A 26293-nucleotide genomic window follows, 5' to 3' on the forward strand; every position below is an offset into this window, starting at 1 on the left:
ACTCACCTAAGTTATTTCTGCCAACCCCAGTTGGCTCATGTCATTGACTGGCACCATCATCCACCCAGAGCTCAAGCTAGAAATTTGGGAGTTATTCTCCATTCCTCACTGTCAATCTCTGCATCAAATACACTGCCAAGTCCTACTGATTCTTCCTCCATGACACACTTTTCTCTATCCTCAGGACAACTCTGGTCCAGTCCTTTAGCTGTTACTTCTCACCTGGACTCTTTCAAGAACTTCTAATGGCTTCTCTGTTTCCACTCATCTCCCATATTCCATTCTCCACGCAGTGCAGCCAGGGTGATATTTTTAAAATGCAAGTTGGATTATTTTACTCTACTGCTTAAAACCCTCCAATGGTTCCCTCTCTTTCCTAGAATAAAATCCAGACTTCTTTTCATGCCCAGGGGTCAGCATATTTTTTCTGTAAAGGGCCAGACAGTAAATATTTTAGGCTTTGTGGGCCAGATGGTTTCTTGCTATTACTCTGCTCTGTAGTTGTAACACAAAAGTTGCCACAGACAATATGTAAATGCATGGGCATGGCTATGTTCCAGTAAAACTTCATTTAAAAAAACAGGCAAAGGGCCAAATTTGGCTCATGGGCCACCATGTGCCAATTCCTACTCTAGAAGACTCCCTATCACGCAGTTCTTTTCTCTTTCTCCGGTCTCTTCACACCACTTTCCCCTTTGCTGGCCAAGGACAGTCCCACACTTCCCCTGTGTCTCTTCCCCAAACACTCTAAGCTCTTTCTCTCCCTTCACTCTTTGACTGGTTGACTTTTCCCACCCTCTCGGTCACAACTTAAATGTCACCTCCCCATTGAGGATTTCCCTGAGTCTCCTACTCCTATGCCATCATTATCCTTTACAGTGCCCTGGTCTTTTCCTTCATGGCACTTACCATAATTTGTAATAATCTATGTATTTGCTTGTTTCACCTCTTATTGTCCATCTTCCTCACTAGACCATACACTCGAGGAGGGAAGGGACCAGGTCTACGTTGTCTGCCACTCCATAACCAGCACCTACCACCATGCCTAGCACACCGTGGGTGTCTAATAAATATTTACTGGATGAATACATTTAATCTCTCTGAATCTTAGTTTCCTCACCTCTAAAATGGTAGTAACAATACTTGCCTTAGAGGAACGCTGTGCTGATTAAATATGTCAAGCACCCAGGGAAGTACCTGGACTCAGACATCTTCCTTGCATTGGTTCTCTTCTGCATAGATACAGTCTTAAGGGATAGGATAATTTCTTTAAAAAACCATCCATTCTTTCAAATGGCATTCAAGTGGTTGGTGATCTATCACCCTAGTCATAACATTCAGGCTATTTTAGGTGCATATTTATAATCTGAGTTAAAGATCAGAAAAGCATGGTTTTCTTTTTATAGCAGATATTTTTTTCTAGTTAAATTAATTCACTCTCAAGTCTTCTTTCTAGAGATAATTGTCAGCGAGTGTCGAATGTTGGGCTAGAAACACATGTTGGATTAGGTACAGGTGGTCTCTGATATTTGATTTGATGTGTTTCTAGAAAACACAACAGAACTTGAACTTCATATGTACTTTTGTCTGCTTAAGATGTCCTTAGGAACTCTAGGATGTGTTGATGGAAGCAGCAGGAATAAAGCAAGTGCCTGGAGCAGAGTGAAAGCAGCAGAGGCAATCAGTATACAGCACAGAGGCTGATCCCAAGGGCTTTCACTCCCATCATCCAGCACCTGGACTTGACTCTTTGTCCGAGAAATACCCTTAGGTTACTGAGTTGGCCGTTGTCTGATAGCACGGAGAGGGCATGGTGAGTTAGCAGTGCCTGGGAATTTACATTCCCCAGGGGGCAGTCCCAAACCAGTGACCATCCTGTGGTGGAGGAGGAGTACAATCGCTCCATCTCCCTGCCTCTGATGGGACAACTATTAGGTGTGACCTAGAAGACAGGCAGAACTCTCCTGTGGATTGAGCCAAAATTACCCACCTGGGATTTTGCCTGATACAGTATCTTTGTTTGGCCTCCTTTTCTTCCAGGTCCCACTTCCCCACTCCCCTAGTGATTTTTCCTGGGAACTCTTCCTATTAAGTCACTTGCACATGGATCTTCATCTCAGGGTCACCTTCTGGGAGCCCAACCTAAGATAGTGAACAAGTGCTTAATGATGAAAAATTGGTATTCTCTCTATAAATTGTCATTTCAATCCCACATCTTAGCGGTCATAATTTGGGTAAACTCTTTGTGAAAGGTATACAAAGACAAGTCCAGCTTACTTACAAAGTTTAAATAAATGCCATTCTACAAGTTCTAAACTAGAAGGAGTGGGAGAAGAAAACTCGAAGTATTAGGAGCTTGCAAGTAAATAAGAAACAGAGCTAATTCGGTCAAATCACCTATGTGAAGGCCATGCTGGGACCATTTTCCCTCTATCAAAACATATTGAAATAACCATCATTAATAAGTATCATTCTTTTAAAAGGATGACTGGAAATGTTCTTTTAAACCAAAGAAATGCCAATCTACATTAATCTTACATAAAGATTTCTCTGAGTAAAGAGGTAATTACAGCCTGACAGATGCCTAAAATAGCCTTGACTCTGTGTTTCTTTTTCAATCCAGAGGTGGGCAGATCCCACCCTGGTGCCTCTCTGAATTATAGCTTATAAAACTTAGAAGAAAAAAATTAGATCTATTGAATTGCAATGTTTAGACTATATAAACCTTTCAACTATCTTATCCTTCCCTCTCCTTTTCTCACTATCCTTTAAGCAAATGAAAAGTCTAAGTTTTCTTCTCCAATGGTAATGGTTAGAATCTTTTCTTGTGTTGAAAATGGTGCTGCAAGGTTTCTGCATGGTCTGGTACAATGGTTCTCAATCGTTGTTCCACTTGGCACCCACATTTGACTCTGGGCTCTGCTATTTGCCGCCTGCATAACTCTGGGAAAATATTATACTTCTTTGAGCCTTTACATCCTCATTTGTAGAATAAAGAAAACATTTTCTGTTAGTCTACTCTTTTGTGAAGGTGAATAGTGTACCCTTTACTCACATATATTAATCATGGAAGAACATAGAACATGAAAATAATACTGGTAGAGGCAATGCCTTCAGGGGATCAAAGATTTCCCAGGCTACTTTATAAATAGATATTTTACTTTGCAGGAAGTCAATTTTTAAAATCTAGGCTTTGTTTGATGTCCACAAGTGTAAAATTCTCAACATTTAAATTTCATATAGCAAATTACATGTGCATCATAAAAAGTGGTCTGCTATTCACTTCCAAGGAAAAAAAGAAATGTTTTATTTTCAACAGAACAGCTATGTTTTATTTTTCCATAATATATGATTATTTCTTTATTTAAATCAAAGCAATGGCTGGCCCCGTGGCTTAGCGGTTAAGTGCGCGTGCTCCGCTACTGGTGTCCCGGGTTCGGACCCCAGGCGTGCACTGATGCACCGCTTCTCCGGCCATGCTGAGGCCGCGTCCCACATGCAGCAACTAGAAGGATGTGCAGCCATGACATACAGTTGTCTGCTGGGGCTTTGGGGGGGAAAAAAAAAAAAGCAAGGTTTTACCTGAGCCTGTGAAAATTACCATTTGTCTATATTTGTCTACCAGGACTGCTAGAGAATTACCCAAATTAAAATGCTACATGACCATAAGAGATCTGAATATTTATGAATAGTTCTCTAATTTAAAACTTTTTGATAAAATCTGCAGCCATTGGAGGATTATGTGAAGTTGGTTTAACAGTTTCTGAATCTCCTTGAGGTCTCTCATAAAAAGAGAGAAAGCAAATAGGACAGCAAAACCAGAAACCCGTGGATGACATCCCCAGCATAACAAGGCGGTGAGATATACCCATAAACACCCAAATCGGAGCTGGTAGAGACAAACCGCCAGCAGCATCTGGGTGCGAGGAATTGAAGGGAAGGGAAAGAGGCCTCTGATGACTCAGAGACCAGAAAAACCCTGGAACTGCCTACAGGTCCTCACAAAAGGTGGGAGATTCCCATGTGGGGAGAACAAGCTGCAGACATCCATAATAAGCAGTGATCGCCACCGAAGCAGAGAGGTGACGCTCAAGCACATACTTCCCTGTATAACTACCACTCTGATGCTATAAGGGTGACAGGTGGCATCCTTATGGGCTCTATTCTGATAAGGTGGACATAGCACCTCTATCCAAAAATGGGGGCAGAAAGAGGAAAGTTTACGGATAGCAGAGGTAGGTAGCTTCTTGCCTTATAGATATTAATATGAATTGTGGGTATAAAGACATTAGTTCAAGTCTTTATACTTGACTGTTCAAGTCAACTGTTCAAGGAGAGAGCAAAAAGGGCAGAGAAGAGGTTACTTAGCTAATTTCAGTGTCATAGCAGGACACCAATAGACAATGGCCAGAAATTTTTAAAAGTTGGGCAGATGCGGGGGAGACTAGAACAAAAATATACATCTTTCTAATTACTAAAAATCACACACACACGTGTGTGTAAAAACATGATGATATGATGTAGTGATCAATAGGATATACAGTTAAGTGGGAAAAGCAAAGTGAATAAAAGTGTATTTAGTTTACTATTTCTAAGAATGGAAAGGGATTGGAGTATCTGCTCATATTAAACAATGGAAGAATGAACCATAAAATAAAATAAATATTACATATATTGGAGGAAAATAGGAGGAGAGGACAGGGACAGAATTTATACTTCTTTGAATATACATTTTGTAGATTTGACTTGGAAATCATGTAAATATACGTAATTATAACACGCAGTTAAATAAAATCCCTAAAAATTGCATGTAAATGAAACAAAGAACCTGTGTATCCAGTTGGAGGCATGGTTATAGTTATACATAATTTTAAAATAAAACTAGACAAAAGAGCCATCCCTAACAATTGTAAGTAAAATGAAATAAGTGCACCTGCGAATCCAGTTAGAGGCAGAGTGACACAGAGAGGAACTATCCCAGGTGATTTTAAAACAATATTTTGAACATCCTTGTGGGATATGCCATACAGACAAACAGAACCGCAATAAAAATACCTTAAAATGTGTTCGGTAATCAGGTTATTTGTGGTAGTGTTGTTATTCTGAGGACGTCATGTATGTAGTGTGTGATAAAGTTGAGAAATTATGATGGGGTCACTGAGAACTGGGATTTACAGTTTAAGAAAAAGGAGACAAAGATTTAAGATACATGAGGTTACATAACAACTTTTTGTCCTGGATTTGAATCAGATGTGTTGATATGAGCTCATGATGTATTTTATCTTTAAAAAAGTATACAAATGTCTTAGTTCTGTCCTTATCAATGAGCACACTAGCATTCAGATTACTAAATACTGTTTCCCACTAGAAGGACTCATGGCTCCTTGGAGAAATGACTGATTCCAGATCTGGGGCAACAAACATACAAGCTGAACCTTGAGCATCTTGTCTTATCAGAAAGTCAAGACACTCACAGAGACTATTAGGGTCATGTTGACAGAACTCAACAGCGCACTAGAATAGGCTCCCACTTACCAAAGATGAGACAAGTTGAGCTTCAACAGAAATAATACCATCAATGGATTTAAATACATCAAATATACTTAAATCCATGAGTTCACAATGATACTTAAAAAAAAAAAACCCTTTTTTGGGGGGAATACCAGTGAAACAACTCATTGTTTTGAAAAGTGGTAGATAAAGGGACAGAATGATGTATTTCTCCTGCCTTTCACAGGAACTGTTCCTCAGGGTAACCAAATAGTTTCTCTTTATAGAGTTATTCAGCTAATAATTGAAGAAGGAATAATGGAATTAGAGTACCTGCTCTTTGCAATCACTAATGAATTGATAGATCTTAGCAAAGATTATCAATAGCTGCTTAGATCACAAAAAGAGAGACCACCAGATATCATGCACCCCCCAGAGGATGAAAGTACATAGCATCCTCCATTACAGAGTGGATCAGACTCCTATAGGAAATATAGGAGGACAGAAGACCATGTGACATGACACCTAGGGATGTAGCCAGTAAAAGTCAGGCTCTGGGAATCTCTACAGGACAAATAACTTGTTTTTTTTAAATATAAACACATTGTTTTGAAAGATAATAAAAAAAGAGATGGAAAGAGAAACTATAGCTTAAAAGAATTTTAAGAGACATATCAACAAACCACATATATGGACTTTATATAGATCTTGATTCAAATATACTGCAACAAGAAATTATTTTATGAGACCACGGAAGAGATTTGAATACTGATCAAATACTGATATTTGATAATATTCAGAAATACTCTTAATTTGTAAGGTGTGATAATGCTATTGTGGGTTTTTATCTTTTATAAAGAATGTTTATTCCTTAGAGATACATACTGAATTATTATGGATGAAATGATCTGATGTCTGGGGTTTGCTTCAAAGGGTGGGGAAGCGTCTTGGGGTATGGATGACTGGCCATGAGTTGATGACTGTTGAAGCTAGGTGATTGGGACACGGGTTGACTGTGCCATTCTCTACACTTATGATCCTGTTCAAAATTTTCCATAATAAATGTTTCCAAAATAACCTGCAGCCATGAGTGACCAGTTGTAGCAGCAGTTGCTTCCTTTGCTTGACCATTCTTTCAGTAGCGGCCACCAGATTTCCTTTGCAGAACCAATCTCTACTACTCTTAGATGCTGCAAATCCAGGTGGGGCTGAGCTCATCTCCATCACGTGACCCAGACCCCCCCCAGTCCACTCTCTGGGTGGCAATGATTTGTTTAGGGGTGGAGTGTCATAATACTGGGCCAGTGAAAGCCCTGTCTGGGAAGTGTGGTTGGATTTAGTAGGAAATGGTGGTCTTTCACCCCCTTGGTTGTTAAGCTGGTGGCAGGTAAGCCCAGAGCCCTGCTTTAGTCTGACCATTACTTGGATAGAGCTCTCCTGAGAAAGAAGCCGACACAGGCAAGTGGTCCAAGCCAAGAGATGGAGGATGAAGGATTCCTGATACCAACGGGTCTCCACACTCGACTCTCCTTGTGCCCGACCAGCTTCGCCCTACACCCTTTTGAGTTCCACAAGCCAGCAGATTCCCTTTCTGCTTAAACCAGTTTGAATTCTGTTTCACTTCTGCCTCAAGGGCTCGTACTAATCACAGCTATGCCACATTTAAGACATACTATGTATTTGAGGGCCCAAGGAGAAGGACTTCATGCAGAAAAGAAAACAAATTACAGGGGAAGGTTACTTTTAAGGGCCTTCCACATTTTGGATTACTTTGTCAAATAACGGAAACCAGCACCTCACTGTGCTTAAGGAACATAATACACGCAGGAAATTAAAGAGGGAGAAATATGTGTGTGTTTTTTTAAATCTTTGCACTTTTACAAGCTTTCTCCAAACTTGATATTTTTTATTATAAATCTCGAGAGAGGATTCCTTTGTTACTGTGTTTGGCTATTCAGTTTTGAAATTACCAAGCTCCAAGTTACCCAGATACCCTGAAGTGCTCTTTCAGAAAGAACATTCCAAATGTTGTTTCCAGAATTCAAAGTGAGCTGATACTGTTGGTTGAGTTCAATGAATAACAGTCTGTTCCACCTCTAATATTCTTGATTTAACATTAAATATAAATGAAAACACCCTGGGGTAGAGTTTCAGAGTGTGTGAGGAAAATTCAGCTCTGACATGCTTCTTGTAAAAATCCAAGAATGCTCAGCCTACAAAGCAATCCCATTTATTAGACATAGAGATGTAGACTATTTTGTGCATAAAAATATAAATAGAACAGTAGCAAGGAGCTAAAAGGGAAAGACGGATGTTTAACAGTGATAGGTTCTCACATGGGGGAAAAATAACAAATCTTTTGTTTTCTGGGCCCATTATTATTTGACCTAGAATCGGTAACAACTTTCGCCTCAGTTAAGTTGGAAATACTTAGAGTAGAAAAAAGCAAAGATGCTCAAATAAAAGTGAAATCTTATTTGGAATACTAATATATTACAATTGCTTCTGTATAAATGGCAAGATCTACAATTTTTTTGGTACTTTTCTGTCTAAACATGTGTACCACGTGGAGGAAATGAGTATTTTATCTTTTAAGTTGTTATCAAATGGCTTATTAATTGCTTTTTAATGTGTACTACATGGTGATATATAATTTGGCACACTTAATAAAGGCCTATTTAAGATATGCTAAATACTAATAAGCAAAGATCTTTAAATAAAAGCAAAATCTTATTCAGAATGAGACTGATTTGATAGACATGAGCTCATACGTTTGTGGAATCAAAAAGTATTTTAAAGTGGAAAAATGCCACTAAAGAAAGTCCCCATTTTCCTTGCTGCTGTGTTTTGTGAACATTAAACAAAAAAAAAGACTATGCAATGTATACAAAATTTTTACTCCATAACACTAGTTGTAAGGAATATCCCATTTCTTTATATTTCTAAATAACATACCTCTATTCTGAACTCCTGCTCAGTTGGCTGGTGGGAAACACATTCTCAGCTATGTCTTGGGAATGTTCCCCTCTTGCCTAGGTCATACAAGGGTCTTGAGGATGTTACTCAGCTCTCACCATTCAGGAAGGGTCCTCTGGTGGCTAGTCTACACCAGCCACTGCAGACTGGACCGCTCAATGTCTAAGGGTCCCTTAGGCACCAAGTGGCAGCACGGAGTAAGAGAAAGTGCATACCACAAATGGACACTGGGTTGACTTCCTGGCTTCATCAAGTATCGCACAACTGACCTTGAGCAAATTACAGAACTCACTAGCATAGTATAGAGACTTGCATACAGTTAGCACTTCTCTAATCCTGTTTCCTTAATTGTAAATGAGTCCAATGACCCCCAATCACAGAGATGTGCTGGGATTTGGCGTATGTGGCCCAGAGGAGGGCATAATAAATGGTGGCTGCTTCCCTTTTCCTTTTTTTTTTTTTTTAATTTGGTTCAAGTGCCTCTTCCAGCAGCTTCTGTTTACATGAAAAAACAAGGTAGCAAAAGAGTGGCAAGTGAGTACAAAATACCCCTTTGCATCTTACTTGTTCAAAGAATCCTTTTCTGCCTTATCCTACAGATTTATAAGCCAATTCATTTTTATAGATTCTATTTATAACTAAAATCCACTGTCTTCCCATTTAGTTTATGAACATGGGGGTCTCTGCTACCACACCATCTGGGTTCCCAGCAGGGAGAGGGCGGATCTTGATAATTGCTACTTCCCTGCTCCCTGCTCCGTTGCTTGGGAACAGGGACAGGACTTGCCTCATTACCTCCCTCCTCTCTTCTCAACCATCTTATGGATATTCTGCCATCTTGGAAGATTCCCACCCACCTGGGAACCATTCATCTGCATGAATTTGAAAACTGCATTCTCTTGAGAAAAAGGTGAGAGTCATCTACTACTGATCATACACTTGAGCTGGAAAGATTTCATAACAATCATCTCCAGGGGTCCTCAATGGTGTAGGGGCATCCCCAATGATTGGGGAGCACCACCAGGATTTAATGGAAGGGGTCACAGATGCTAAATGTCCTTCCATTCAAGTATAGACCTATACAATGAAGAATGGTCTCACACAGAATGCCTATAGTCCTCCATCCTAACCTCTTGGAGGATGAGGACTCTACAGCTGTTCCATGCCCACTTTGATGGAGCTGGCTGGGAGATGCCTGGTATAGAACCATGATCTTCTCTCTCCCAGAGGCAGGTCTATTGCACACTACCACACACTCTGCCTCTTAATGACAAAAAGGGAGCACAGGGAGATTACATAGCTTGGATGCTGAGTCAGTTAGGAAAGGAGGAGGATGTTTACCTGCAAGTTCACATGTAAGTGATGCACATAAGGCATAAATCCAGCCCTTAAAACCCCACACAAAAGGGCAGGAAACACTGCATTTTCCCAGAGCAAAGACAAGTTGTTAAGTTTAATGTAAAACTAGAGGTCATCTTAAGTAGGGGCATAAATGTGACACTGGTTATGCTGAATATATGATCTGACACTGCATTAAGGCATGGTGGCAGGTTAATTCCAGAGGGTAATTTAAACCACTTACCAAACACCTCGTTTCAAATCTATGAATGGAGTCTTAGGTGATGTGAAGAGATTGAAAACAGTGAAGTCAGTAAAAGTGAGGCAGATAGAGATAATATGGTGAATGATACTGATATAGTGATGGAGATGTTTGGAACATATGATGTGTCAAGGCTAATATCAACACATATGCTAAAGCATGAGACAAGCAATGGACCTGCTTCTGGCACGATGGTCGAAAAGGTCATCAACTCACTTAGATTTGATTAAAAGAATAATAGAATGAATTGTATGTAATCTTTTGAAAGGTGGGTAGTATTAAATTCACTTTTAGGGTTCTTTCTGCAAACACTTACTTCTTTTCAATTTCATGCTCAGCACCACACTAGGCACAAAGGCTAGCATAATAAATAAAATAGGGTCTGTGCAGAGACTGGCTACGTGCTCTGCAAATCTGCTCCCTCCGCTGCCTGGGCACACAGCTGGACTATGCTTAGCTTCCTATGCAGATAGATTCACCCATGTGGCTGGCTTCTTGCCAGAAGAAGGGGAGTGGAAGCACCGTACATCCCTTTGGGGCCTGGCCCTGAAAAACTTCCATGGGCCCTTCCATCCTCTTCCCCTTCTGCAGTTTGACAGGGAGAAACCAGAGGCTGTGTGTTGAAGATGGCAGAGCCACAAAATAGGGAAGGTCTGGGCTGGGTCCCTGGATTACTCCCTGAAGGAGCCGTCCACCAATTAGGAGCAACCATTACGAACGTTATATGATTGACAAACTCCTATTGTGACTGAACCTTTGCATAGTTTTGGGTTTGTTACATCAGCTAGTGTTATCCTAATCCTGGTCCCTGTCATTAAGAAACACACAGACTTGTGACAAAGAAAGACAAATTTGCAAATAATGATAACATTGTGTGGTATATATTATAATAAAGATATATATATATATATTTCAGTGGATCAAGATACGGGAGTAATTAACTTTGGGGGTGATTAGGGAGGATCAGGGAAAACATCACAAAAGTCTGTGATGTTTACCTACTTGTTTCTTTTCTTTTTTTTTTTCCATCTCTCCACTTCCCAAAAAGGATTTTAGGTGGCCACAGAGTTCATAATATTTGTTTTATCTTTATTATTATTGTTGGCAAAAACAAGCCTAGCACTCTCTGCTTCATTTCTCTGCCTCTATGTCCTCTTATCTTCAGATCAGTTCTCTTTCAGTTTCATTGGTTTAAGTCAGGGGTCGGCACACAATAGCCTGTGGGGTAAATCCGGTCCACTCTGTTTCTGTACATAAAGTTTTATTGGAACACAGCCACACCCACTTGTTTACATATTATTTATGGCTGTTTATATGCTACAATGGCAGAATTGAATGTTGTGACAGGGACCATACGGCCCGCAAAACCTAAAATATTTACTATCTGGTCCTTTGCAGAAAAGGTTTGCTGACCCCTGATAGCCCCTGAATCTTCCCACACCCCCTTCACTCACATGACCCAATACTGAAGTCACTCTTGTTCCAGCCACCACCTCAGCACACTGCTGCACACCTGTGTGGTCCCCCAAGTCAAGATCATTGCTGGGTTCTAGCACCCCAGGGGTGAGTCCTGGCTGCCTTTACAAACCCTGAGTTTCAAGGTTTCTTCATTTATCCCCATGTTATTCTCATCCTAAAAGACTAGATCTCTGCCAATATTCCTCTCTAGTTTTGATTGAATACCTGGGTTTGTGCTCCAATCCCCTACTCTGCAATCTCAAGAGCAGTAATGGCAGTATCTGACACAAAGACCTAACTGCTGACAAGTCACAAAGGGCTCTCACATACATGATCTCATTCAATCCTTAGACAAAGGCTTAGACATTCAAATTCTTAGCTACATCTATAGACTAGGAGACCAAGACCCTGTGTCTTAAGCAATTTGCTCATGATCATTCAGCTATGGTGATACTGCTGACTAAAACCTTGATGAAGACAATAACTCAAATTTTTTTGTGTGTGTGTGAGGAAGATCAGCCCTGAGCTAACATCCATGCTAATCCTCCTCTTTTTTTGCTGAGGAAGACCGGCCCTGAGCTAACATCTATTGCCATTCCTCCTCCTTTTTTTTCCGCAAAGCCCCAGTAGATAGTTGTGTGTCATAGTTGCACATCCTTCTAGTTGCTATATGTGGGACTCGGCCTCAGCATGGCCGGACAAGTGGTGCATCAGTGCGCACCCGGGATCCGAACCTGGGCCGCCAGTAGCGGAGCGTGTGCACTTAACCACTAAGCCAGGGGCCGGCCCAATAACTCAAATTTATTAAGACCTTATCATGTGTTCTTACTCTGCTAAGAGCTTTACTCACTGTGGTTTATCTAATTCTTACAACAACTCTGTGAGGTAGGTCTTCATTTTATAGGTCAAGAAACTGAGGATTATATAAATTAAGTTCCCACTCAAGGTCACACACCTAATCCATTGCAGAGGTAGGATTTGAATTCAGATTGTTCCGACTTCTACACCACATGTCTTTTCATTGGGTAGCAGGATAATATTTTGAACTATTCACCAATGTGCCCCTCCCATCCCCATGCCCCCATGTTTTTGCTCTGCTTGATCAGCTCTACTCCTTTGCCCATTTGGTCAGCCAGACTGACCACACAACACTCATCGCCCCAGGACAGGGTTGTTATAGAAGCAGAGAAATATCTAGGTTCCAGGAACTAAGGGTAAAAATGATAAGCTAGGAAGGATATTCAATAAATCAGAATAAAGCTTTCTCCTCTCCAGAATGGGGACTAGTAAGAAAGTGGGGGAGATGGAGTAATCTTAGGGCAAGTAGAAGAGTACCAATTTGTGGGTGCCTGTGAAAGAGCAGGTATGCTCCCCCTCTTTTCAGAAGCTGATCCTCGAGGAAGAATCAATTGGGAACCCCCAAATAGTCTTGTGGAATTAAACAGTACAGCGACCTGTGCCTTCTTTCCTAGTCAGAACTCTGGGAAGGTGACAAGTTTCTGCAGGGAATTAGCCCTAGAGATTATTCTATGTCCCAGTATGATCAGAAGGGGCAAGTGCACCCAAGATGACAGAGAAGTGGCTAAAGAAAGGTTGACAGCAGTGAACAAGGGATGACATAGTACTTCCTTGCCTGAGTGACCTAAGGCAGATTCGATGGGCACAAAGATATCTCAGCGAATTCTAGCGAGATGGATGATGCAGCCAAAGCGTGGATACACTTCATCTCTCCCAACACCTCCTCCCATTAAACCAACCTCGCTAAATGTAGACTCAGCACTGCGGAAAATGGGATAAACTAGGGTAGGGATATGAAATAAAATTTGAATTATCATAGACAATAGATAAATAATGATATACTTCTTGCACATCTGAGCGTGTGGCCTGAGATTCTTGCCCACCACACCCATTCACTATGTTGCCCATAAAAATAGGCTCTGGTTTTGAGCTCTAAAATCTCCAGGGAATGGGGCTTATACTTTGGTCCTGGGCATGTTCTGACCACAGGCTCACCAAGATGATTTTTTTCAGGGGTCTTTTCAGCTGCTTATAGAAAGGGTATGGAATAATTTATAAATTTGTGGTTCTAAAAGATTAACAGAACATGGCATAGGACCAATAAGTACCTTCTTCCATTTTTTTTCTTAATACAAGATGTTAAGATATTCAGTAGTGTCAACCATATGAGATCATTGAAAACATGCCCTAGTTTAAAATTTTTTCTGTTTTTTCAATCTTCAACATTCATTTTCCATACATGAGTTGCATAAATGCATCTGCAGTAATGGAGAGATTTGATACAAGAGTGGGAGATGGTCATTAACAAAATCTAAGGGACAGTAAAATAATCTGGGTGAAGCCATTTTTCTTATTAATTTTCATCATTATATGTCATTACAACCTTCAGGAACTATGGACTCAAATTCCTTTTTCTACTTTATCCTTATTAGAATGTTTTCCCACACATCCCATTTTCTAGAATCGCTGACCTCTTTCTCCCCAGGCTCTGTAATTTACAATTGTCAGAAAACGTGTACCCTGCAAGAGTGTAATAGGTGAGACCACGATTTGTAATGTCAGCATACCAAGGGGCTGTTCTTTTGTGTTTTCACTGAAATTGCTTGCTGATCTTACTCTAATAAGGCCTTATTATGTCATACATCATCATGCATATTTTATGTGCCGGATGCTCGGTAGTTGTTCTTAGCTTTGTTATTTTACTAAGCAGCACCGTGATGCATCTAAGCCCAGCTGAAATTAGACAGGAAGGTGACCTTCCTAATATATTCTTTTGCAGACACAGTGCCCCTGGAACATGATCTGATTTGAATTTCCATTATCATTCTGATGAGGAGGGACTGATAAAAAGACAGACGTGCCGAGATCTAATTTTTAGATGGGTCTCTTCTAAATGGTTTATTTTACTTGCCAATCTCCCACTGACTGCTACAAGCAAGTATTCCCGAGCACTTCCTATTAAAATATCAAGGGAACGGCTTGGCAGTTTTTGGATAGGAGACAGGCTCTTTGTTTATAATCCAAAAGTGGAGGTGTTTATGGGGTGTAGGTGCTAAGATCCAGGTTCTAAAGCCCGAATAGAGACCTGCAGTTTGCTGGGCCCACCAAAGACCTGATATCTCCAGGTAGCCACGCTGGGTCCCTTTTGGACCACCAGGTCCCAGTAATTTGACTGGCTTTCTTCCACTCCCGCTGCAGGCCTCCCTCCTTGCCCTGAGCAAGTGCTTCAACCTCTCTGAGCTTCAGTTTCTACTCTGTAATATGGGTACAATAAACAGTACTTGCCCAAAGAGTTGTTGTGAGGAATATATATGACAAGCAGGTTAAGAGCATTCACTCAGGAGCCAGACTGGGTATCACTCCACCACTTAACCAGCTAGCTAAGGGATCTTGGGCATATCCCTTAAACTTTCAGTACCTCACTTTCCCATCTGTGAATTAGAGGTAGCCATTGTATTCATTCATGGTTGTGAGGATTGAATGAGTTAATATACAAAAAGTACTCAGGACAGGGCTTAGTAAGTACCATAAAAGTATTAGCTGGTCTTAATATTAAGGAATGAAAGTATTTAGCAGAAAGTTTAGCATATGATAAGGCCTTAATACATGTTAACTCTTGTCATCATTATATGTCATCAATAATATTCTTTTTTTTTTTTTGCTGAAGTGTCTAAAAAGTTACCCTTCAAAGTTATACACAAAGCTTTGACCTTGATTGTGGGAGTGAGTTGGCTCATTTTTTTGTAGAGATGTACGTATTCCAGGAAGACATGAGTCCTCTTTTTGAGTATTCTTGTTAGAATTGTTAGAATAATCTTCCTGGTCTTACAATGAAATTTGTACATTGCTTGGCATGTGTTTATATGTTTTTGTCCTTTGTGAATTAAAGTAATAATTAGTAATTTATCATCTACTCTTATTTCTTATTACAGTTACTTTCTTATCAGAAGAACCCTACCGCTCCCCAGAAAAGCTCTCTAATCCCAGGATATTAGTATAGAAGGAGTGACAGATATGGGCAACCTTCTGTAGATGTGGCTGTAGCTACAGCACTGCTCACTAATTAGATCAGCAGGAATAATCAACTTACATAGTAAGAGAAGAAAGATGGAGAGATAGTTAGCTGCCCTGTTGCAGAGGATGGGAGAAGGGGGACTAGTTTCACTTTGACCCTTGTGCCGTCTTATTATGGCGTGAGCAGCCCTCAGCTTCCACTGCTATGATGGAAAGGGATAAGACTGAGTTGCTCACATAGTTGGCTCTTCAGTGTTACCTTCTGATAGATATGAAGGGAGAAGAAGGGAGCCAGCATTTTCAGAGTCTGCTACCAGAGCTCTAAAACCGGGATTGGCACTGGGTGGGGGGGGGTGGTGGCGTCAAGGAACAATCTGATATTATATGCAAAACTATGTATATATGTGGATTTTTCTGGGTGGAGGGGTAAGTCCATGGTATTTATCAGATTCTCAAATGGATCTCTAATCCTCAAAAGACTAGTGCTTCTAGTCTAACAAGAGCCAGGAGATTTCTGTCACTGCCTCAAAGGGGCAACTGAGGGAGGGCAGAAGCAACTTTTGAGGTTGTGGTTCAGGAGAGCCATCTGGGCAACGGATATTTCTATACTTGCAGGTTGGAAAGTGAGTGTCCATGAGGAGGGTCTGGGGTTTCCAGGGACAAAGGGAAGATCTCTTTTACAACCTTCTCTCCATGCAAAAACCTGCCCTTCCACTCAGGGTCAACAGCTACCCTTTACCACCATCACTACATTCCCTCACATCCCCATCCATCCACACCAAACATTCCTACCAAACACCACCCTCCCCCTCAGCCTTGCACAGTCATAAATATAGTGCAATTAATTAGAAGTCTCCTCCTCGAGGGCAGAAATCATGTTTTAGGTATATATATATATATATATCCCCAGTGCCCTACATGATGTTTTCTACCTAGTTAATGCTCAATAATTGCTTGCTGAAGTCAAATGAATTTAATTGGGTTGGCTGGCTTTGGTGGATGGGGCGTGATTCATAATGTCTATGAGTAATTATACTCCATAGGTTTTAAAGATAAAATTTTGGAGACTGTTTTAAGTTAATTTGTCTAATTGTGAAAAGCCAAGGGAAATTATCCTTGGATACCTCTAAAGAAGAAAGATATGGTAATTTGCAAAAGGCATGAATTCTTCAAAGATTTTGTTCCTCAGCCACTATGAAGTATGAGTTAGAGTTAACAACTTAGAAAACTATGAAATGAACGGAACTGGTCTAATTTCAGTGCAGCAATTATAGCTCTTTTTGAGGATACATGAAAAACCCAAATGTGGTTACTATAGCAGTAAATTGGTCTCCAAGAAACACTTTCATTTTCTCAAGAAAAAAAATTTCTATAATAGAGCAACTAAACGATGAGAAAAATAATCCACAAAGAAACACAAATGAATCTGGAAACAAAAAATGATCCATTAGCAAATGCTTCAATGGGAGAAAAAAGAACAAAACAAAACAAGACTAACCACTTAGGCAAGAAAATGGGTGCCAATTTTTAAAGAGACAATTTTACAGTGTTATTAAAATGATGAGTGTTTTTCTGACTGTCCTTAGTGGCTAAGAAAATGGGATACTTTATTAAACAGAAAGGGAATTCATCTTGTGTAAGATAGAGACATTAAAACACATGTCGGCTGAGAAGCCCAATAAAAAAGAGATTATTTTACAAGAGCTAAACTTTTAGGTTAGTACACATATGGCAGACAGATGAATAAACTGATGGGAAAGCACAGGAAAATTTTCTAATGCATGAACTTTTCATTAGTGAGAAATACATTATTTCAAAATTCTGGTTTAATGAGTTTGAAGGTATCGGCTGCAATAAGAACTCCACAACCCGCTATATTTCATCTCCGTGAATTCCACTGTGTCGTTGAACTTAAATTTATTTAGATAAAATAAAGTACCTTGTTATTTTTATAAAGATATACTTATTGCCCTGAGACTAAAGGGAATAAGTTTTAGGATTACTTGTTCACCATCTCAATAGCATCCAGGGCCTATGTGTTTTTATCACTAGCAAAATTCCTTCAAATCTGACAGCGCCCCCAAGTGTTCACTGTGGGGGCTCAATGCGTTCAATGTCTTTCTTGAGGAGGTCTGACTTGAACAGACATCACTATTCACAGTAGCGTAGGCGGTAAGCACCCTGAAGGCTGGGCTTTGTCTCATCCATCCCTGTGTATCGGGTGCCTAGCTCCGTGTCCTGTATATGGTAGGTGCCTAAAAATGTTTGATAAAGGAGTGAATAAAATGAATGTTTTCTGAGGCATGGATTCATTAGCTGATATTCAAATTTGCAGAAGTTAGAGGTGAAGGAGGGTTGGGAGGAAACCATCTAAATGGTAGTTTTCAAAGTGTGCTCTTCAGAGGCCACTCACTCACTAACACATTGTTATTGAGCACCTCCTAGGAGCCAGGCATTGTGCTAGGTCATGGAGACACGGCAGGGGACAACACAGACAAGGTCTCTTTTCCCATGGAACTTAGGATCCAGATTACCTGATTCTACAACATCAAGCTACATTCTTGATTTATACTGTGTCCTTGTCACATATCAGTGAGACTTCGGCAAAGGGACACTCAGATCACATTCTAAAGTGAGCTGCAAACAAGTGGGATACCCCAGAACTTTCTAAGAGGAGGTACAATGTGATCTGCTACTGCTAGCCACCACCTCCTCCTCTTCCTTTCCTTCCCCAGTCTACGTAAGAAGACTGGACAGGGTGGGAGAAAGAAGAGTGTAGTTGTCAGAAGGACCGTGATCTGGTGCGAGTTTACTTCCTCCTCTCTGCGATGAGGTCAAATGGACATCTTGAAGAGAAGCTGATCTTGCTGGTGACTTATCCAAGAGGTCTGGTCAGGAAAACCAGCAGCAAGAGGGTGCAAGAGCCAGATCCAGGCCTCCTATGTACGGTACTGTGCCGTGGGGTGGCTCCTCTGGGGTCCCTCCTTTCCTGCCACCAAAAATCTCACATATGAGCTTCAAAGGAGAGCCAGCATGTAGGCACCAGGGACAGGATGGGAGTGGGCAGCGCATGCTAGTCAGAGGAGCTGCAGTTCCCCAAGAGAGGGCCCTAACTGTGCGCAGTGACTCAAGAAGATCTCAGCTCTCTCTCCTTCCCCCTCCTGACCTCCACCCCCGAGGGGCCGGGCCTTGAGGAGGGAAAGATCGTTTTGCGTACCTGGAGTATTTCATGATGTTTGAAAAGCATACACACTTACCATTTTAATCCATTTCAAACACCAAAATTTCTTTATCAAGTATGTGGGAATCTTGCAGTAATCACAAACCCATTTTGAGAGAAACTCTCTGTGTATAATCTAAATTTGATTTAACCAAAGAAAATGTGATTGGTTACCTTAATATCTCCTAAAGCAGGGATTGGCAAACATTTTCTATGAAGGTCCAGATAGTAAATAGTCTTTGTGGGCCACAGGTCTCTGTCACAAGTACTCAACTCTGCTATTATAGAGAGAAAGCATTCTTAGATAATACAGTATGTAAATGAGGTGTGGCTGTTTTCCAATAAAACTTTATTTATGGACTCTGAAATTTGAATTGCATATGATTTTCATGTGTCACAAAATATTCTTCTTTTATTTTTTCCAACCCTTTAAAAATTGGTAAAAATCATCCTTAGCTCCTGGGCTGTCCAAAACCAGGTGGCAGGCTGGATTTGGACTTCGAGCTGTTGTTTGCTATCTCCTTTTAATTGGTTCATTTATTCAACCAATATTCATGGAGCTCTATTACATATAAAGTCCTATAGAGACTTTTATATACAGAGATGCCATTTTCTTCCACAATGCATTAAACCAGAAGGAAAATATCTTTTTTGGAAAAAATCTTTCTAAGTGCCCCTGGAAGGATGATTGCCAGGAAATGACCACACTTTTAGATAGCTTTTTCTCCATCTCTGTCCTGCAGCAGGCAATTCAGTCACAGCAAACCCAAACACAGATATTTTATTTCTTCTATCATCCTCCAGGCACAGAAATCAATAGGACTGATCACAGAAGCGTGTGCTTAGGGGAAAACAAAATGACCGTGTGACCTGTCATCAGCCCAAACATGGCACTCCCGGATGCAAACCTATATAAGGCTCCAAGTCGGCCTGAATGAAGTATGTCCCTGCTGACAGCTCCATGCATCTCAGGAGAGAAGTGGTTCCAAATGGTAATATTGTGGCTTCCTCCCCAGGTCTGTAAAATACAGAGTCACTCCCCATTCTTGCATTCCTGGTCCACACAAAGATTGGAGTTGTTCCCAGGTCTTGCTCCTGATGCAGGGTGAATCTGACATGAGCCTTAATGTCCGCTCCTTGGAGACTTGGACGCCCCATGAGGACAGGCACGGCTTTGCCAGCCAGCTGCGAAGGCTCCATTATATTAGGCCTAGACTAAAGTAGGGTGACCACCTGTTCTGGCACTAAGAGTTTCCCAGGACACGGGCCTTTCCATGCTAAAACTGGGATGGTTGGTCACCCTAAAAATGAACACCCTCTATTTCGATTTCTCTGCCTTCTTACCCTTCTCCCAGCTCTTCTAAGGATGCATGACCACCCAGTGCTTCTCTGTGAAGCAGAAGCTGCACTAGGCTTGGGAAAGAAACTTTCTCTGGAAAACCCCAGAAACACTCCACCTCATGCCCTTCTCAAAGTACAGATCTACTTTTTGTTATGAGAGAGCGTAAATGTTAGAAGATCCCCTTCTCGGTTTAAAGGGTTCTGATAGCATTAGCTTCTGCTTCAATCTTGCTTGAAAAATCGGTTTAAAAAAGGCAAACTTCACACACCCGTTATCCCTCAACACCCTCACAGCATGAGTGGATCCATTCATATAATAGGCACAGCTTTGTGTGGAAAACTTCTAAAGACCCCTTTTGCCCTAAATGCACTGTGGGAGTATAACTCCAGTGGGCTTCTAAGGAATTCTTGACCAACATTTTAACAGCTCATAAAATACATTTTCTGGTGCCCCATTAAGAATATCATATAACAAATTATTTACATCTACGATAAAACTAAACCAATCAACCAAGCACATTTTTAAACCATCTTAGCTTTGACCTAATTATCATTTTGCCTCAGTTGATGATTTCAAAATTCAGTAATGAATCACTCAGCCAAGTATGAAAAATCAGTGAACTGTATGTTTGTGTATCCGTGGGATTATGTATCTAAAATTACTCATTACTTAAACTGAATTCAGGTATTGCATTTTGATCTCCTTGATTATGGAATATCAATGAGTTAGTAATTTTGGAAGAAAAAAATGCAACCTTTGGATATAGCAATGGAAATAGTCAAAAAATTTTCAGGCTGAAGCATATGCACCCTGAATGTTAACACAGAGTGGGCAATTAGGTGTTTTGTGATTATGGAGCACTTGTTTTTATATTAGAGGTCAGCGTGACCAGCATCTTCGAGGTGAATGTATGAGCTTGTGTTTCTGCCATAAACTAGCCCATAGGAAGCCCTTCCTCTGCCAGAGGAGGTCTCAGAGCTGTGCAGCAGTCTTCTCGGCAGGAGGAGGCACAGGTGAGTGAGTCACCCACCTGACCAGGTCGATGACCCGTTCCCTCGGTGCAGCGCTGACCGGCTCATCATTAATCATTACAATCTGATCTCCTGGGATCAGCTTGCCTTCCGAGGGGCCACCTGGAGAGAAACAAGAGTGAAGCGCAGGTAAGAAGACAATTGCCAATCCATCAGTAGCCTCCTCTCCCCATCATGATTCACTGGGAGCAACTGCTGCTATCAGCAAAACCCAAACCCAACCACACCTGGGCGTTCTCTACATCAGAGCTTCTGAACACTGGCTGCACACTAGAAAGACCTGGGGAGCTTTGGACCAGCCCGAGACCCAGGCTACACTCCGGCCAATTAACTCAGAATCTTTGGAGGTGGGACTCAGGCATCAACATTTCTCTAAAACTTCCCAGGCAAGGTTGAGACTCAGCAGCCTCGCAGTGCTTCTCACACTTTCACTGGCATATGAATCACCTGGGGCCTTGGTACCCTGCAGACAGACTCAGCAGGTTTGGAGGACTGCAGGATGGGATAATGCATTTCTCACAAGCTCCCAGGGGCTGCTGATGCTGCCAGTCAACTGACTACACTTTGAGTATAGAGGCTCCTAGAAGAAGGTATTCTCCTCACAGGTAGCCAATCAGTTGTGTCGATGCCCTGCAGCCAAACTGCAACAACCCGGGCACAGGGGGATTTGAACAAAGTTTGCGTGTATTTACCCATTACAACTAAGGAGACTGCACCCTATGGGGCATCATAAGGCAGGTCAATAAGAGGGTGTTAGGAAGGACTTACGGGATTTGGCCTTGTGTTGTGTGCTCTGGGGGAGAGTTCAAGGAAGCGGGAGTTTGCTCTCTGGAAGTGGGGGTAATTCTATCATGGGCATCTTAATAATTCTTGCCTAAAGGTGGGGGAAAGGAAGCAGGGCTAACGCTGGGACTGGGAAAGAAGCAGCAGTCCCTCATATCAGCTGGGAGACAAGGGTGTTGGGTCATTTTGTGGTTTGGACTGTGCTTGGATGTTTGCGTCTGCGCTCACATGTGATTACAGAGGACTCTTGTTTTTGTCCTGATCCATCATGTCACAGAGTTGCCTTGTCCGATGTGGATGTTCAGTGAGATTCTTCATAGTCAACAGGAGAGCACCCAGCCGTGAGTGTCTGCCAGCTCCCGGATGTCCGGAGCTGCTTTTCTCTTTCAGCTGTTTTTCCAAGGAGGAGGTAGGGAGCTAATATTTGCTGAGCATTTAATATGCACCAGGCAATGGGCTAAATGCTTTGTTTAGTAAACTCACTGAATACTGTAATCCCTTCCATATAACGAGATAACTGAGGCTCACACAGGTCAAAGAACTGGCTGGAAGGGTAGGACTGGATCTCAGCTTATGTCTGTGGGCTCTCCCAAGTTCAGAGTGGCCAACATCTCTTTTGAACTTGCTCATAAAATTAAAAAGCTTGGCACTGCCAGGTCTCTTGACACACAAAGCCACACTGCGTGAAGCACACATCTGTGTTAAATAAAACCAATAAACAAATACTTCAATTATCTGGATAATTATCTTTCAAATGTTCTCGCTATTACTTTATTTAGTAATTAAAATGAACACTTCACACCCAGAAAATGGAACTCAAAGTAATTCAGTTTTTCTTCACCCACCCAGACACTTGGCATGTGTGTCACTCAAGCTGGACCATAAACTTGTCTCCTTTCTGGGGAGTAAGAGAGTGGGGAAAACCTCAGCATGTCCCCCTTTCAGTGACAGAGAATCTTCCTTTCAAGATGTGGGAACTGAGATTCATAAGGAATTCTGAAAAATCATTTGAGAGGCTTTTTATAATTATTGGATAATGTGCAAGCAATCACTCAAATTCAAACATGGTTAGAAATCAAATGCTGGTCAAATACAGAAAAATTTTCAAACTAACTATTTGGATGATGGATGTTAACTACTCGGATGAGAAAACCACTTGCAGATTCACAGGACACACCCTTACATTTGACCTATGCCTTCTGATCAAATGGAATATTCTTGGTTAATCAAGAATTCTGGAGGAAGCAACACACTGTTCCTTCCCAAACATGAAGCAGTGGCGTGCTTTAGAGGATTGTCTTGTGCCCTCCGCTCTGAAGGCTGGGTTGTCTGGTATAGAAGATCTGGTCACACCACTGGAATCACTTGGGACTTCAGTAGAGACATTGTTATGACAGTTTATTTCACCAGCATTTTCACCAGCATACAAATGACTGGAAACAGTACTTTTGACCTCTGTTTTCACGTTTTTCTACTCTTCTCAAAATTGTCTAACAGTAGGTATTAGTGTCTGAAGCAAAGGAGAGTTGAGGGCAAGGAAGAAAGAGGTCGAAGGAACAGTGAGGCAATACAAGAAACTGCAAAACAAGACTTGAACCTCCAGTCAGCTGCGGGGAGAACACACTGGAGAATCTCATAACCAGGGATGTTAAAATGTCCCACCATTACAAACGAGCATGCCAAATGTGATCCCATTTAGGAAACAATGTGTACACACACACATATAATACATTATATATATGACACATAACGTATGCATATGTATGCACAGACCTGCCTAGTATACACATGCTCTCTATGTGTGCATTAATGGTTAGGTTAGCTCTCGGTAGTAGGAGATCAGCTGATTTGTTTTTTTAACCTTCTCCTCTATACTATTTACATTGTATTTTTTTACAAAGCACATGTATTATTACCGTACAAAAGCAACAAATCTCTTTTATTTTGAGGATAAAATTCTCAATTGCGTCAAGCTCAACAATCGCACACACAGAACTAAAATATGATTGATAGCTAATGAAATCAAAAGCTCAGCAGACAGAGTAAGAAGTTGTGTGGGGAGGCAATGGTAGGAGAAAAAAGGAAACTTATTCCCTGCACAAGTCTACAGCGCTTGACTGTATTTGCGGTGCTTGCCCTGGGGCATATTATGTCAAAATAATGAAAAATGAAAAATGAAGTCAACTTAAAAAATCTATACTAGCTTACTAGTTGGCTTTCATTTCCTGTAATTGATAGACTCATTTGGCCAAATATTTTAGAATTTAATAATAATAATAATAAACATTTATGGGCTAAGTATCTACCTGGCACTCTTCTAGTGTATTTCATTCTCTCCCCAGCCCTAGAAGGTAGATACTACTCTGATCCTCATTATCCAGATGATGTAGAGAAGTTACATCACACTGAAATGCAGGGGAGTTAACACAGAAGCTAACTAATTTCATAAGGGGCAGAGGCAGAATTCACACCCATCAAACCCCGGCAGTCTGATGCCAGAGGCTGTGGTCTCGACCGCAGCACTTTACTAACTCTGTTACTGGTTTGCAGAATCCTGGAGGGAAACAGCATAGAAGAGAAGATCCTTTTGTGTGAAAATAAATCCAAGTCCATTAAAATCAATACATAAATACACATAAAAAATAAGAAAAAGAACAATGTTTCTGGAAAGGCAAAGGCAGCCCACTTCAGGCAAGTTGCATCATAGTCCCTTATATTCAACCGCGTTGATGGTGGAACATCTGTATACTCTATTGGGAATGACTGAGGCAAAGTACATCATTTATCTGATCATATTGTAGAGTTTAAGAGATTTGTCATGCACTGTTATCAGTCAGTATTTACTGTATAACAAACCACCCCAAAACTCAGTAGCGAGTCCAAAAATCATTTCTTATCATGCTTATGGGTCTTGGGGATGACCACAGATTGGCTGATCTAGGCCAGGCTCAGCTGGGCAGTTCTGCTTCACACTGTAGATCAGGCTGTACTTAGCTCTAGGCTGCAGGCTGGCTGCCCCATGTGTTCATTTTGGGGCTCAGGCTGAAGGGGCAGCAGCCACTTGAGGGAAATTCTTCTCATGGCCATGGCAGAAACCCAAGAAACAAGCTCAAGTGCACGAGCATATTTCAAGCCTTTGCTTATGTCATCTTTGCTAACATGTCATTGACCAAAGTCTCTCACCTGGTCCAGCCTAACAGCAATGGGGTAGGGAAATATATTCTGTCTCTAGTGGGAAGGGAGGGGAGTGCATCTTTGTAAAATCATCCATCCATCCAAATGACTAAATTATTCTACGGTAACTTAAAGACCACTTTCTGCTTTTTTTCACTAAGGAGTTCATCCTGAGCTTACTGAAATACAGTACAGTGCCTGCCTCTTATTATTTGCCTTCATACATTAAGAAGTGGGTCATTTCCATGGTTACAAATGATAGATCAGTGTTTTCCTAAGTCAAGAGATATGATGGATTTGCCAGTTTAAAACCTATTTTGCAGAGCTATTTCTGTCCCTCGAGTGGTCTGACTCTATCCAGGTGTTGGAAAAACTCAAATAGCCTTCACAGCCTGAAACAGAACAGTATAAAACTAATGAAACTGAACAGTGGTCCTTCTGGAGGGGGGTGGCAGACAGTCCTGGAGGCCAAGGAGTGGAGTTGGGTGCTTACCTGGTGTTACTGAGCGAACGACCACTGGCTTTTCACTCCCTGCCACGAAACCAAATCCCAGCACGGGGTCCCTCCTCATTTCCACCTTCCGTGGAGCCGGAGGGATGATTTGGCAGCTCTCTAAGCGAGGGTCATCAAATGGGAGTGCCTGTGTCATGTGACTGTGGGAAAAGCACACAGAAGAGAAACGAGGCATCAGTGTATGTGTTAGGCAATGGCCCCACAATTGCATTCTCTCTAGTTTCGAAACCTTCTATTCTGTGTTTGGTAGAGAGTGGGAAAGATGAGGGGAGACCCACAGTCCTGCTTGTAGCTTGGCCTCCTTGTTCCTTGAAAACTCTAGGCCCACTTCTGTTTTAGGCCTTTGCGCTGGCTCTTCCCCCAATCTGGAATGCTTGTCCTGCAGATATGTGTATGGCTCACTCTCTCAAGTCTTTGCTCAAATATGACTTTCTTAAAGAGGCCTATCCTGACCACACACTTTAACATTGCAACACTGCTCCCCATACCCAGATCCTTGTACCCTCTTCTACTTCTTTTTTTTTTCCCTAGCACTCATCACTGCTAATGTGCTGTGCAATATACTTATTCTTATTGTTTTGCTCTCCACACTCGAATATAAACTCCCCGAGGGCAAAGAACTTCATTTGATCCACTGATTTATCCCAGGTACCTAGAACAGTGCCTGGCACGT

The 26293-nt window shown here is 41.4% G+C and overlaps 1 protein-coding gene across 1 annotated transcript in view; it reads right to left on the bottom strand.

Annotated features, from left to right (window-relative positions):
* Positions 1-26293, bottom strand: part of FRMPD4 (FERM and PDZ domain containing 4) — a 535550-nt gene that overhangs the window by 67227 nt on the left and 442030 nt on the right. The window contains exons 3-4 of the mRNA XM_087426512.1: positions 25600-25760; positions 21149-21251 (exon numbers count right to left, since the gene is read on the bottom strand). Of these exons, the coding sequence (XP_087282638.1) occupies positions 21149-21251; positions 25600-25760 (264 nt within the window). The remainder of the gene's footprint in view (positions 1-21148; positions 21252-25599; positions 25761-26293) is intronic.

This window comes from Ceratotherium simum, chromosome X (genome assembly GCF_057802395.1).
Source record: "Ceratotherium simum simum isolate JZ-2026a chromosome X, ASM5780239v1, whole genome shotgun sequence".
NCBI lineage: Eukaryota > Metazoa > Chordata > Mammalia > Perissodactyla > Rhinocerotidae > Ceratotherium > Ceratotherium simum.